A 15098-nucleotide genomic window follows, 5' to 3' on the forward strand; every position below is an offset into this window, starting at 1 on the left:
TGGCATATCTACGTAATCATCGATGTAAAATATCACGTCCTATATCCATTAGCAGAATCCTAAGAATGAACACGTTTGTTTTATTCCGTACATTTAGGCTCAATAAACTAGTTCAGATTAGCGTGAGCAAAATTTTCGTTTTGCACTGTATGTAGAACAACTACGTGTACTATAAAGTCTCAACACAATAAGCAAAGATTCACGCTCAGATAATTTTAAAGTCTGAACAGTTCGAAATAAATCTACAGATTGTATTACAAAAAGAAACATCATGATTGTTGTTTCTCATAACAGGGAATTAATGTTTGATGTATTGTACATGTTGTTCGCCATTGGTGTACCAGAATATTCGTGCGAGTCAAAAGGATTTGTGTATATTGGTGCAACTAGAGGACAATATTTGAATAAAACACATGAGCCTAATATGTTGGCTTGTGCTAGAAAATGCCTGGAGACTACCGCACAGCTTCACGGCTGTAAGGCTTCTAGTTTCAATTCCGATGAAAAGACTTGCAGGCTTTTATTGACAATGAACAGCACTTCAGCAGAAGATACCATACAGCCGCATCATAACACTTGGCAGACTTATAAAATGACGCAATGCATCGACGGATGGCTACGCTGGAAAAGCGCCTGTTATAAAATATATACAGATGTAGCAAACTGGACTGTTGCTAAGCGACAGTGCAGAGACATTGGTGCGCATCTAACGGCTCTTGGAGATCCAGAAGAAGCAAAGTTCGTATGGAAGAAAATTGTGCTTGTACAAGCGACTGGAAATGTATTTCTCGGAGGTCGTGACATTGAAGAAGAAACAATATGGCGATGGGAAGATGGCGATGAAGATATTCAGAATGATAACCTTGTGCCGCTGGATAATTCAATTAATGACTGGAGGGAAGGGGAACCAAACAATATGGGAGAAGAAGATTGTCTCATTGTAGAGCGTGAAGGGACATGGAATGACGCTAAGTGCGACATTGAGCTTCCTTTTATTTGTGAATATCATCTTTGAGCTGCATAACCGTGTGTGAATTATTTTCATTAAGGGATTCAGTGACGAACATAACCCATGTTGATTTATGATGACTGGTTTTAATCATATTTATGTGAACACGGTGACTTGAAACCACCCGACCTGGAGGTCCCTTTTTCCGGAAAGATTAAAATCTTGTAAAAGCAATTTCCCATATTTTATTTTTGAAATATATATTGTGTGTAATAAATACAGTTGTATGTTTTATTAAAGTTAACTTACAGATGATTGACTGCTTTTATCAAAGTAGATTAAACGCGGTTTCAAGTGTGCACTAATTGTGCACCAGTGATAGCTGATTTATTTCTATACTGATATGAGAGGGATTTTACGCTAAGTCATTCCCCTACATCACATCAGGAAATTATACATGCATTTAATGCATTAAATAACTCTTCCCGCTACCTAGATGATATCTTTAACCCTTTACCTCATATATACGCGAAACAACGCGATGTGCCCACTTCTGTTTGGGGGGTTTGAAGGGGGGGCGGAGTCCCCCTCATCGCCAAGAAAATTTTGGACTTGTGAGAGGCTTAAAATGACCCCAGGTTGATCGTAAAGTAATGTGTAACCAACGCTGAAAAGCCTTTGACTCTATCTCAATCCCTTGAGAAGTTGCAGCACTTTGAAATAAATTTTGATGGAAAAAATCGAGGCAAAATAGTGATTTTTGGCAATTTTGAGATGTCCCCTCGTTGCCATGGTAACAGGAAATTTAAGACTGAGCATGTCGTTACAAAGGCAATGGTCCAGTCAACATTTGTGCCAAGTTTGATTAGTATTGAAGCATTTTTCATAATTTCATAGCAGTTTGAACTTTTAAGAGGAGGCTTTTCGGTGAAAATGGCAATTTTTCACAATATGCTCATGGGGGAAGGGTTAACATGAATAATCCTAATTTCGATCACAGGGTTACTTAAATATATCCCAGTAAACTTAAATTGAATAAGACTAACTCTACAGACATTATTACATCTTTTTAAGATTTAAGTATCATTAACAATACTACAGTACCTAAAATCTATGATAAAAGAGATGATTTTGACTTTGATGTTGTTAAATTTCCACATCTAGATGGAGATGTACCTCATGCTGCATCATATGAAGTATATATTTCTCAATTAATTAGATTTGCTGGGGCGTGCACTTCTTAAAAAGTTCTTAACTTCTTTCACAAGGGTATTGCCATCATAAATTGCGGAAATATTTTACTAAGTTTAACCATCGTTATTCAGATTTAGTTTTAAAATTTAATTGTAATTTAAAACTTTTTTACGAATATGTATTAGCAAGCCTGATTTCTATGGCGATGTGGTTTACAAACTTCGTAGGATCATGGGTCATAGTATTTTTTCTGCTGTTTTCACTAAAATAGTCATCATCATCATCATCTACTATGTATGTACATGCGCAGCAAATGGGTTCCGCTTTACAATAAAAAGTAGTCTATTTACATCTTTTAACAAGAGCATCGCTAGGCGGAGCATTATATGCCCGAAAGTGTTTTTTATGTAAGGATGAAGCATTTGTAAGACATTACATAAATTAAATAAAGTATTACCTCCTTCAAATAGCAATCCACCTATAAAGTTTAAATATTGTGGGCCAAATGGAACTTAAGTTATGCTCTGGAAACTGTTTTCAGTTTTGAGGTAATAGCGACCTTGAACTTTGACCTTGTGACCCCAAAATAAATAGGGGTGTTCTACCCAATATGGACAATCATCCTATGAATTTGAACACTATGGGCCAAATAGAACTTAAGTTATGCTCTGGAAACTGTTTCCAGTTTTAAAGTAATAGTGACCTTGACCTTTGTCCTTGTGACCCCAAAATCAATAGGGGTCTTCTACCCAATATGGACATTTATCCTATGAAGTTTGAATATTGTGGGCCAAATAGACCTTAAGTTATGCTCAAGAATCTTTTTTTAGTTTTAAAGTAATAGTGACCTTGACCTTTGACCTTGTGATCCCAAAATCAATAGGGGTCTTCTACCCAATAGGGACAATCATCCTATGAAGTGTGAATATTGTGGGCCACATGGAACATAAGTTATGCTCCAGAAACTGTTTTCAGTTTAAAAGTTATAGTGACCTTGACCTTTGACCTTGTGACCTCAAAATCTATAGGGGTCTTATACTTAATATGGACAATCATCCCATGAAGTTTGAATATTGTGGGCCAAATAGACCTTAAGTTATGCTCTGGAAACTTTTTCAGTTTTAAGGTATTAGTAACCTTGACCTTTGACATTGTGACCCCCAAAATCAATAGGGGTCGTCTACCCAATATGGACAATCATCCTATGAAGTTTGAACACGGTGGGCCAAACGGAACTTAAGTTATGCTCCGGAAACTGTTTTCAGTTTAAAGGTAATAGTGACCATGACCTTTGACCCAAAAATCAATAGGTGTCTTCTACCCAATATGGACAATCATCCTATGAAGTTTGAATATTGTGGGCCAAATGGAACTTAAGTTATGCTCCTGAAACCAAATTGCTAACAGACGGACGGATAGACAGACAAGACGGACGCCAGGGGGTATAACATAATATGCCTGAAATTATTTCGGGCATATAAAAACCGGTAATGTCTCTAATTGGTGGTAGTGTTTCATCAGCGCCGACTTGAATCCCTCCAAGGTTGGTTGCTCAACAACTTGTGAGGGTAGGCGATTCCAGAGGATGATGGTGTTTCTAACACTGATGTTTGAAGAAAATCCTGTATGATATGCTGGAAAAACAGTAATACAGCATAATTTCAAATGCTTATAAAAGTGTGTATCAAGTTTTTGACAAGGGGTTGGTAATTTATGTAGTAATTGGTTAATTGTATGCAAAAAGGCCAATGTTAAATTGACAATTTTGCAGGAAACTATCGCCCGCTCAACATAATATGGTTTGTTTTTTAGCCAATTTCAAGAAAATTTTAATCATATCTCGGTCCATCTAACAGGAGTTCCTGGATAACTAACCAGTTATATGTATAACAATTTTCTCTGCAATGGACCGCAACTACAAATCCCATATTATTTCTGAATCAGCTATGGAAGACAAATGACCAAAACAATCAATTTCCGAGATCAATTATTGTCATGGAGAAATTTCACCTCGCCTGATGCTCTCTCAACAACACTAAAGGGATGGACCTACCTACTAGCCAGTCAGAAATCTGACGAGCGTTTCACTAATATTCCGTAAGTTAAGCTACCTTTTTACGTAAATTTGGATTTACCCAAAACGTAAATTAACGTTTGTTGCGTTTCACTAAACAGAACTTGCAATCTACGCCAGCGATAAGTGAGCGGAACTTAAACCTACGCCAATGCATAGCTAAGAAAGTTTAGTGAAATGCAAATAAATACGCAAGTTCTGCTTACGCAAAAACTTACGGTCAAACTCAAGTTACGATAACGTAAGTACGTTAGTGAAACACACCCCTGATTGGATAATTGATCAGATTGCTGACTCATCAATATCATAACTTCTATTCTATAACGACTATTATAATATCATGAATCGCTAATTATCATTGAACCAATTCAAAGACAGGTTTTAAAGTAAGAAGAATTTATATAATTTATGCATTTTTATTTACATACCCATGTATTGTAGAACACTTTTAATGACAAATTCAGGATAAAATTTTCATGTATCAAATATATTACAATAACAAAAACATGATCATCAATTATTTCAACATGATGACTTTAACATGATAGCAACATGATACAATCTTTACCGCAAGCAGCTTGCAAAATTTATACTATAAATAAACTTCAAATAAAAATTTTACCAATTACAGTACACATATACATTCATATAACTCAACATAGAAACATTTTCTCTAATCTAATTAATCATACACAACAATTCATTCGTTCATTTACTATTTACAGATACAACCTACCAGTCAGAAGACAAGATTATTTTAAGGAATATTTAAAACATGCATATTTATGTTGTTCATCAAAAGATGACCAATAGCGGAGATAAATTTATTATAACCTTAACCATTGTTCAATTTGAAAAATGGAAATGTCTTGAGTTGTAAACTTTGTTCTGTGTGACAGTTTTATTTATGTATCAATATAATTGAGCTACCAACAGCATAGATGATCAGTCTACATGGATTTACAAACTGGCCTGGATCTTTATTAGTGGTAGGGCTTCACAGCTAGTTTGTTCTTACAAAAGATGACAAATAGCGGAGATAAAATTATGTAAACCCTTACATGGTTCTAATTGACAAATAGACTGGTCTGAAGTTGTAAACTTTGTCCTTTGTGACAGTTTTATTATATCAAAATAATTGTGTAATTGAGCTACCAACAGCATAGACACAGATCAGACTGCATGTATTTACAAACTGGTCTGGTAGGGCCACAGAACAAGTTTGTTCTTGCAAACTAGAATATATAATTTTATAAAATTTAAGTTGCTAAATGTATGTAATTGATTTGCCCTCATTTGAAAATGAAAATGCAAAAACTAGGCTGCAATCAGTATAGAGTCTGGTCATACTACATGGAAGTGTAGAATGGCCTGACTCTATACCGTTGGCATGGCAAACCATTTTTGTCCCAACAGGTTACTGTAAAAACTGACAATAATTTAACATTTTCCTGTGACATGCCTTGATAAGTTATATAACAAACCTGAAATTGATCATATTGAATATTTACAATCCTTTTGTCACATAAAAATTTAATATGGTCTTAAAAAGAACTTTCAAAACCATTAAAAAATTCATTGAAAAAACTTGAAATCAAAATTTTTCCATTACAATATATCTTCTATTAAATGGATAGTATGTCATGTAGCACTTTTCAAAATTACCTACCTGATATTTTTGGTCATGTATACAACACTTTTAGATCCACACAACATCTATAGATGTTTTCAGTCAATTACACAGCAATTTTCATCATCAACAACACAACATTCATACTTCCTTTTACTCGTCAACACAATGATTTTCATAACCCACACAAAATGCATACATACAAGTTCATTTACAAGAAAATTTTCAACATTCACACAACATTTTTGGTCTCATATATACAACAATGTTCAACAAGTACTCAACATCTGCTAGTAGTAGTAAACATATTCAAATCATGTTTATATAATTAACACAACATTGCTCATGAAACAGTCAACACAACATCTGCTTTCATTTTCAACACAACATCTGCTTTCATTTTCAACCCAACAATTAAAATCAGTAATTTTATCACCTATTCAATGCATTAAATCATGCAAGTCAGTTCAATTCCATGCAACATACCCTTGATAAATAACAACTTCCCAGTCCTTTCAGACGAAAAAATACAGAATTAATTAAATATCATTTATGGAATTTAGATTTAAGCAATACATCTCAAATACAACGTAGGAGAAATTTTACACATTTTAATTAATCTTACAGTTAATATGTATTGAAAATAATGAAATGTGTTTAAATATAGGATTTAATAGTAGGTCAATTCCTCCTTCAAATATTACTTACCTCACTACATACTCCCTGTGTTAAAAAATAATTAAAATTGTCTTTGAAGAAATTTATTTCTTTTAACTTCTAAGAAGGCAATAACAACTCTTTTTCCATTTCATTGGACAACTCAGCCATTAAGGTGGTAAAATTTAAATTTAATGAATTAAAAAGATATATAGTGAACTTCAGTTTTAAAGACTCATTCGCAACAACTAACTATGGTTGCCTTTTGTTGTGACCTAATTCTTAGACCAAGTTTCACACCAGTTTTGACCTATTTTCTAACCTGGTTTCACATTTGATGTGACCTAACTTTTTAATAACCTAGTTTTCTTTCCACTTCAAGTAATTAAGTTTCACACTTAACATGACATAATTTTTGGACCTAGTTTAACACTAGATGTGACCTAATTATTTGACCTAGTTTAACTCTTAATGTTACATAATTCTTTGACCTAGTTTCACACTTGATGTGACCTTATTCCTTTACCTAGTTTCAAACTTGATATGACCTTATTCTTTGACCTAGTTTCACACTTAATGTGACCTAATTCTTTGACCTAGTTTCACACTTTATGTGACCAAATTTGTTGACCTTATTTCACACTAGATATGACTTTAATGATTATATTTATATTCTATTCATTCATTGAAACATCAGATTTTACAACAAAATGAGATTCTTTGATAATGCCACTAGTGATTGTTTGTCTTCACATCAAATATATTCTTATTTTCTATAAAAAATTAAATTCCAAAAAAATGGCACACATGAATTTACACAATATGTGTAGAAATAGATAAAAACTTGATTTTTTTTAGAGATACAGAGCTGTATCATTTCATGTATCAACACATTCAATATATATACATGTACACAATATGCTGACAGACAAGAAGACTTAATATAAATCAAATCAACTGAGACTTTCGGAAAAACAGTTGCAGCACTTTGCTCAGTAAACAATAATGTTTCACTCATGATTTATTATTTTTTGGTAATAATTTATATACAATATGTACAAGTTTTTTTAATATCTATATACACACTATGTACACACATAGAAAAACACATAATATATGTATATAATGAGACAAAACTCACATATGTAAGTTTTGAAAATAGCACAGCGTAGGCCAGTAACTATGATATGAAAGGGACATAACTCTCCATAGAAAACCAAGAAGTCAAATTTATTATAAAATATCTTTTACTATGAAAAACTTAATTGAGAAAATGACAAATTAAAAAGAGTAATGAGTTAATGTTATATCTCAAGTGTTATAATCATCATTATAAATAACAATTTTACTCTCTAAAATATTGTGTAATATAGCTTAACTTGACAAGGGAGACAATAACACATTCAGCTATTTAAGCATGGTGTCAAAGTTACCTCCCTTTCATCAAGTCTGCACTGAAAATGCTAGAAACAGTACTGGTTGAAGAAAAACACCCAGTACCACCCCCAGATACTAGCACTACACAAGACTCCAAATGCTGGTCTGGCAACAAATTAATCACCTTTTATACTAAAGAACCCCTTACACTCATACCTGTAGAAGTAATTTTTCTAACATTATTTCACAATATTTGTGTGGCTTCAATTCTTAAAATGTCTTCAAATGTAAAAATGCTAAAATAATGCTATGGATCGCATACTCTCTAGTCAGAGTGCGCAAGAAAACAAACTGGCCTAGAGATACTCTCTATACCCATGATATAGTGTGCACAAACAAACTGGCCCGACTCTATACTCGTGATGTAGGGACATAAGTATTATTATAGATATCAAGATTTAAATAATTTTCATTGTTTGGTTTGGTTTATGGCACACTAACACAGTGCTGGTCATAGTACCACATATACTATAACTTCTAAGAATAAAGTTGAGCCAGTTCACTGAGATCCAAAAGGCTAAAAACATAAATTTTAAATTCTAGCACAGATCAACTGGGGGTACTTAATACAGAAAAATATGCAAAAGAAAATTAAGAAAAAGACTCGGAAATAAACTGAAAATTGTTTATTTGTGCTATTCTTAGCCTGATTTTAGTGATAAGCAATGCCTTTAATTTTGGGTCATTTTTCACAATTAGAATAATTGTTCTGGAAAACCTGGATGAGAGAATGATCTGAAATTTTGCACACAAGTTATTGGTCAAACTGTCCTGTCATGTCAAATAAACCTCAGTGGAGTCTTTTGAAAATGAGTTATATACTATAGTTAAATCTTAGAATACAAGTTAAAACTTAGTTAAAAAATATTATCAGATAAAGACAATGTTAATATAATTTTCAATTTCATCATGCATGCATGTAAGTTATCTAAGGTAATTTGTAAATTCATATTTTGTTTTTTATGTTTACACCTAACCAAAATATATATATGCAAGCAAGACATAACTGCTTTGCTATAAAAAATGAACAATTACTTTATCACAATAAATTAAGTCTATATCATATCAAAATAGAACAGTAGAACCCCATGAACATAGCACTTTTACTTGGTATTTGGTGGCACACTCATAAAAAAGAACACATTTATTTAAGGCAAATATGAATTTGACTGTATTGTTGAAATTCTACTTGATTATATTTTGTTCAAATGGCAGACATTCTGTCTTTAATAAAATAAAAAAAAAATAGAATACTAAAAATTAATAAATACAAAAAGGAAAATCTATATCAAGAAATATATATCAGGAACTATTTATTGCCTGGCATTCATAAAAATAAATTTGCTGAATTATGATTTTTTTCAAGCGGATAAAATAAAGATATTCTTTTTTTAAGCCTCATTGACAGAAATGACATGAAAAGAGTAACACAATAGATGCTTTTCACATAGCATGTATTACCTCTCCTGGCTGCCATTTTCAGGGTTACTCTTAATATAAATCATACTTCAGAAAAGATAAAAAAAAATCTCACAATTCTATCATCTTCATCTAAACTGATAAAAAAATCTTTTAGATATTTGTGCTATAACATATTTGTGCTATAACAACAGTTTAACCTATGTAAAAGAATTTGACAATTCACTTGAATCATTTGTTTATAATGTATTTTTATTCTTCTATTATTTTGTAATTTATATATGGTATACTGGGCCCCAAAATGGCTGCCATTTTTGACAGGAGAGGTTAAATATTGTAAAACCAGGAACTATAACAGACTAGCACCATTATGCTCAACCAAGCATAATAACGCACATCTTTACAATGACTTAAAGTTTGAGTAGTATGAATACATTCAAACAAAACTTACTTACTCATATTAAAATCTCAAAATTACCTCCCTTTAAATTGAGCATCAAGGCTTCATGTCTGGTATTACATGTTATACAATGAGATACACACATAGACAAACCTTTTAGGACTAATTTCATAAAATATACAAGTTCGTGCCACTCATAGAATGAACACTGTTTGGCAAATAAATTTAAAACAGAACATTCAATACAGGGGAAGCAAGGACCAAAGGTCACAATTTAATTAGCATTGAAACTACAAAATATGACTTACAAAAATTAACAAAACATCGAGCTACAAATTCATAGATCAATAAAAGCAATGAATGAACTTCACATCATAGCTGAAGCTAAAACATTATGGATCAAAATTTAAGAAAGCATGGGAAAAAAGTAACAAAACAAGTCAAGATGACAGTTCACAGCTTCAGAAGCAACAAACAGTTTAAAGGGACTCCACTGAGGTTTAAAAGCCTAAAAACATAACATTTGAATTTCTTACATAAATGAGCTGGGGCACTTTAACCAGAAATATATGCAAAGATTGTTAAAAATATACTTTGAAATAAATTGAAAATCATATTTTTATGCCTTTTCCAGCCCAATTTGAGTGAAAAGCATTTAAACGCTTTTTATTTTGGGTCATTTTTTTACAATTTGAATAATTATTCTGGAAAAACCAAGTGCTCGAATAATCTGAAATTTTGCACAAAAAATAATGGCCTAAACCTACATCAAATGGTGCATTTATCTGGAAAAAATATTTTCAGTCCCATAATGTCAAAAAACCTCTGTGGAGTCCCTTTAAAGCTTTAAGAACTTTAGTTTATATTAAAACTTATTAGACTATAAAATTTATGACAGTTCAGAGCTGAAAATTCTTATAACATCAGTTTATAGTTAAACTATTATAGTAATTTTTTTTAATAATCACAGTATAAAATATTTGCTTTGTGTTTCCAAGTAAACCATTTCACAACAACCACAATCACTGACATTTTACCAACTTTATATTCCATTCTTCTATCTGTTGTGTTTTGTTTTGTACCTTTTGTACACTACTGACCTTTGACCTTTATATATACTGGTCATGCATAGCAAGAACTCGATCCTTTCCTCCCTTCCCACCTAGGCACCGCATCACCTTTATAAAGAATCATATAGCACAAGTAATCTATTTCTGTTTTTCAAGGCAGTCATTTAAGACATTTGATGCCGTTATATTTCATCTTCATACCACTGTTCTCCACATCCAGTGAATATCCAAGCCTATTTACACACACTAACTTTTTGTTTATCTACATACACACACACTAAATAGTCCGTTCACATGGCGGTCGTACACAGTAATGTACAATAGCACACTCATTGTCTTGATCGTCACACACAAGTGTAGCAACTGTCTGTTTCCAGTAATCAAAACTTATTCTTGAACTCTGAAATTATAAACATTTAATACAATATCAATACCACTCCTTTTGACAAGAAATTAATAATTTCATTTTTTTTCCTTCTTTTTTTTTTACACAACAATTTCAACACATTTTAGTTATATATTGGCATTTTATCTACCTTACAGGCTTTCCTGGATAGTATATCAGTAACTACCTATTACTCTGCAAGTGACAGTCTAATGCCATATGATTTTTGTATCAGTAGTGAGAGACAAATGACCATAAGACTCAATGTCTGAGATCAGTTGTGACAGAGAAATTACGCCCTGCCAGAAGATCAAACCAACAACCACTGAATTTCTAATCCGATGCTGTCCCTATTGAGCTATGTAGGTTGACAAAGCTGATGCTCTCTACACTTCCTAAATTTTTATCACCAAAGAAATGTGAAACTTCTCTAAAACCCTAAATACATGTTATCATTTTTCTATTAAAAGTAAATGCATGGGTGAAAGTTGGAAATTTTAAAAATCCAGAAAATCCTGAAATAAGCAGATTTTCTATAGTTTTACATAGGAAATAGAAGGCTTTCAGGAGAAAATCCTGAACTTCAGGAATAATCCTGAAAACTTTCACCCATATAAATGTAATCCTGACCTTTTCTAAGGCACTACAGTCCTTATCTTTATGGAGATAGTGGTCTTGCCAGAAGAGTAACAGATCACGAAAGTTTGTCATGAATTGTACTGAACCATTCACCTCCAACATGCCTTCCTTCTCATCTTTTAATGCCTGTAGGTAACGTCCCAACTGGTTCTTCCGGTTGGCAAACATAAGGAACACCAGGGTCGTGTTCAGACAACTTACATTTTCCTGAAAAAGGAATAATACATTATTTCAACATGTTATATTTTCTTGTTATACAGGATTTAAAAAGCAACTGGTTATCATATAAAATCAATAAACTGAACTTTTTTTATGAAAGTAAAAACCTCCTTTTTTTGTAATATGTGTATCCCTCCTATATTTTGGAACTACCCACCATTCTTTGATAGCCAATACAAAGCCTTTGCTACCAGTTTAGAGCTAGCTCAGCCTGCATATCTGTGCAATTTGTTGACCAGGCTCTTTCTGTCTCTATACTGTTGACTAAGTACAGTAAACTCCACTTTAAGCAATATCACTTGATGCATGATGAACATATTTTAACGATGCTGTTGTCACAGTTCTGACTCGGTCCTTTGTTCCATAAGTTTACATGCCTCATGTAACAATATCAAATACTACAATATTTCAGATATAAAGATGTTTTTTCTGTCCCAAGCACAACCTATCACTTTTTAATGCGATATTTTGTACCTTGAAAGGTGTTAATATAGGGTTAACGCACGTTTTTCCGTGTTATAACGTCTGCAGAGTCCCGAGGAACGGTTGGTGCCCGAGCCCGGTAGGGCGAGGGCTCCAACAGTTCCGAGGGACTCTGCAGACTTTATAACACGAAATAAACGTGCGTTGACGCTATTATAGCATAAAATTTTCAAACAGATTCGTGATGTATAGTTTATACAAAACACAATTACATTAAAGTCTTGTGCTTGGACGGTATTTATCCAATTCTATGTTTTACGTATGCGTTTCATTTTTCCGGGGCCAACAACTTGGAAAATTCTCGGAACCGAACGAAATTTTGAATTTTAATTAATTTAACAAAGCTTGACCTTTGGAGATTTATTATCTCAAGAAAAAAAAAGTTACATTACTCTACCCTCTACCCAAGACAAAACATGACCCTCAGAAATTCTTAGAATGATTTCAGATTGACGGTAGAAAAAAGATCAGTGACATCAGAATCGGTTTTTTTTTCAAGCAAACAAGTTTATAAAATAATCAGGCACTAAGCATTATTCTATCAAAGAAATATAAAGAGCATTTATCAACATTAACATAAATAAAAAACATTTTCTCATATTAATTTTGTGTTATCTAGTTTTGTAAGTTAATCGGAGTGTTAAACTGAATGACAGGTATATTCTACTGTATTTGTTTACATTGACAACTGTCCGTTTCTTAGAAAGGGCGACAACCAAGATTAGCACCGATGTCTTTACGCCGTTTTTCCGGCATAGTTACTTGAATATGCGACTGAGGCCCTCGAATCAATAAATTTCAATATAACAAGAGCGCATGACTCTTCGGCAAACAGGCCAAATCGTCATTTTTTGTTTGTTTGTTTATTGGGCCCTGTATGTATTGCGCATAGGTGAAACCGGGCTATAACAAGAGCGCGTGACTATGTTAACACATGGTTTTGGTCCCGTTATAACATGGGCAAAATAGGGGAAAATAGCCGATTTTATGCTATAATAACCATAATTGACCAGTCAGAGATTCAGCTTTTGACTATATTTGACATATTTTACAAACATTACCTGTGTAAGATTCTGAACATCTATAATTGTGATCAACTTGTGGAGATAATCAAGTTGTCGACTGAAATCACCAATGTACATCAATAATCTACTATCCTTGCGTACATAATCTATAAATAAACAAACAAACATTCATACTTTTCTTGTGTGTGAAGGGAATAAACAATTTATTACAAGTTGAATAATATAATATCTGCATGTTTTCTGCACACATATAATATCTTATTTCTTTAAGTTCAAGGAGTTGAGGCAATGTTGCATTGACCCCTCATTTGCCCTCAATAATATACAATAATAATATTACCATATTTTCTCATTTGTGAGATGATCTTTTTTTCTTTTTTTTAAATTTTAACCTTAAATGTAGAAGTTTATACAATACACTTTGCATTATTGTCTGATCACATTAAAAATATGCCAGTTCAATCAAAGTACTCATGAAGACCATAAAATAAAGACCCTGACTTATAGATGATTTAGTCTTATAAATGAGAAAATATGGTAAAATCAAATCTTGATCATTTAAGACTATATCTGGTGAATCTAATAACTTTACATTATATGCATATTTGCTTGATTATTGATAATCGGTTAACAATACATAAAATTTTAGACCAACAAGAGCTGTCCGTAAGACAGCGCGCTCGACTTTTTTATTGCTTGCCAATAAAAAAAGTTTTTGCAGTAAAAGGCAATACAAGAATCTCTGTATTTTTAAAGTGAACAATGGCCATGAGCATTAAGATATTTAGTGAAGAATTATTTTACTGAATTGTGTGATACCCTTGAACACTGCAGCAAAGTTTGAAATGTTTAAGTCAAAAGAGTTAAGGGCCATAATTCAAATAAAATCTTTGACAGAATTACCTTCTCCTGGACATGTTTGGGAATCATGATTGTAAACAAGTATTCCAACTTTCAAATTAATATCTCAAACAGTTCAGTCAAAAAGTGGACTGGTACTAAAAACTTAACCAAGATTCTAAGTCGATAAAAGGCCTTAATTTTTAAAACAAATCCTTGACAGAGTTACCTTCTCTTGCGTACAGATGGGGGTAATGATGTGAAATAGCATTAAAAGTTTCAAAGCAATATCTCAAAGGGTTAAGGCAATAAGTGGATTTTACCCATATTCAATGTATTTTCTAAGTCAAAAAGGGGCATAATTCTGTCAAAAACCTTGACAGAGTTATGTCCTCTTGTCTGTTGATGAAGGTCGTGATGGTAAACAAGTATGGTCAGTTTCAAAGCAATACCTCCAATGGTTTTGAAATAAAGTGAGGTGGTACAAAAAACTTAACCAAGCTCAATACACTTTCTAAGTCAAAAAAGGGCCATAATTCTGTCAAAAACCTTGACAGAGTTATGTACTCTTGTCTGTAGATGGAGGTTATGATGGTGAACAAGTATGGTAAGTTTCAAAGCCATACTTGTAATACTTCTGAAATAAAGTGGGGTGGTACGAAAAACTTAACCAAGGT

At 32.8% G+C, this 15098-nt stretch overlaps 2 protein-coding genes and 1 long non-coding RNA gene across 4 annotated transcripts in view; 1 reads left to right on the forward strand and 2 right to left on the reverse strand.

Moving 5' to 3' along the window:
• The first annotated feature begins 241 nt into the window (after nucleotides 1-241).
• LOC132746555 (C-type lectin domain family 4 member E-like) lies at nucleotides 242-1147 on the forward strand. The gene has a single exon (XM_060735739.1). It carries the CDS (start codon nucleotides 272-274, stop codon nucleotides 1013-1015), a length of 744 nt encoding a protein of 247 aa, XP_060591722.1. The 5' UTR covers nucleotides 242-271; the 3' UTR covers nucleotides 1016-1147.
• A 4205-nt stretch (nucleotides 1148-5352) lies between these two features.
• Nucleotides 5353-8147, reverse strand: LOC132746569 (uncharacterized). Its single transcript, XR_009627997.1, has 2 exons — nucleotides 6926-8147; nucleotides 5353-6826 (listed from the first exon to the last, which is right to left on the reverse strand). It is a non-coding gene; the product is annotated as an uncharacterized LOC132746569 (long non-coding RNA).
• A 2092-nt stretch (nucleotides 8148-10239) lies between these two features.
• LOC132746568 (short transient receptor potential channel 4-associated protein-like) overlaps nucleotides 10240-15098 on the reverse strand; it is a 28003-nt gene continuing 23144 nt past the window's right edge. For both annotated transcript variants that reach the window (XM_060735768.1, XM_060735767.1), the window contains 3 exons: nucleotides 13618-13727; nucleotides 11846-12061; nucleotides 10240-11230 (listed from right to left, as the gene is read on the reverse strand). In XM_060735768.1, coding sequence (XP_060591751.1) covers nucleotides 11108-11230; nucleotides 11846-12061; nucleotides 13618-13727 — 449 coding nt within the window. In that variant the 3' untranslated portion in view covers nucleotides 10240-11107. The remainder of the gene's footprint in view (nucleotides 11231-11845; nucleotides 12062-13617; nucleotides 13728-15098) is intronic.

This window comes from Ruditapes philippinarum, unplaced genomic scaffold (assembly GCF_026571515.1).
Source record: "Ruditapes philippinarum isolate M1 unplaced genomic scaffold, ASM2657151v2 ctg1152_1_1_1_1, whole genome shotgun sequence".
Lineage (NCBI taxonomy): Eukaryota > Metazoa > Mollusca > Bivalvia > Venerida > Veneridae > Ruditapes > Ruditapes philippinarum.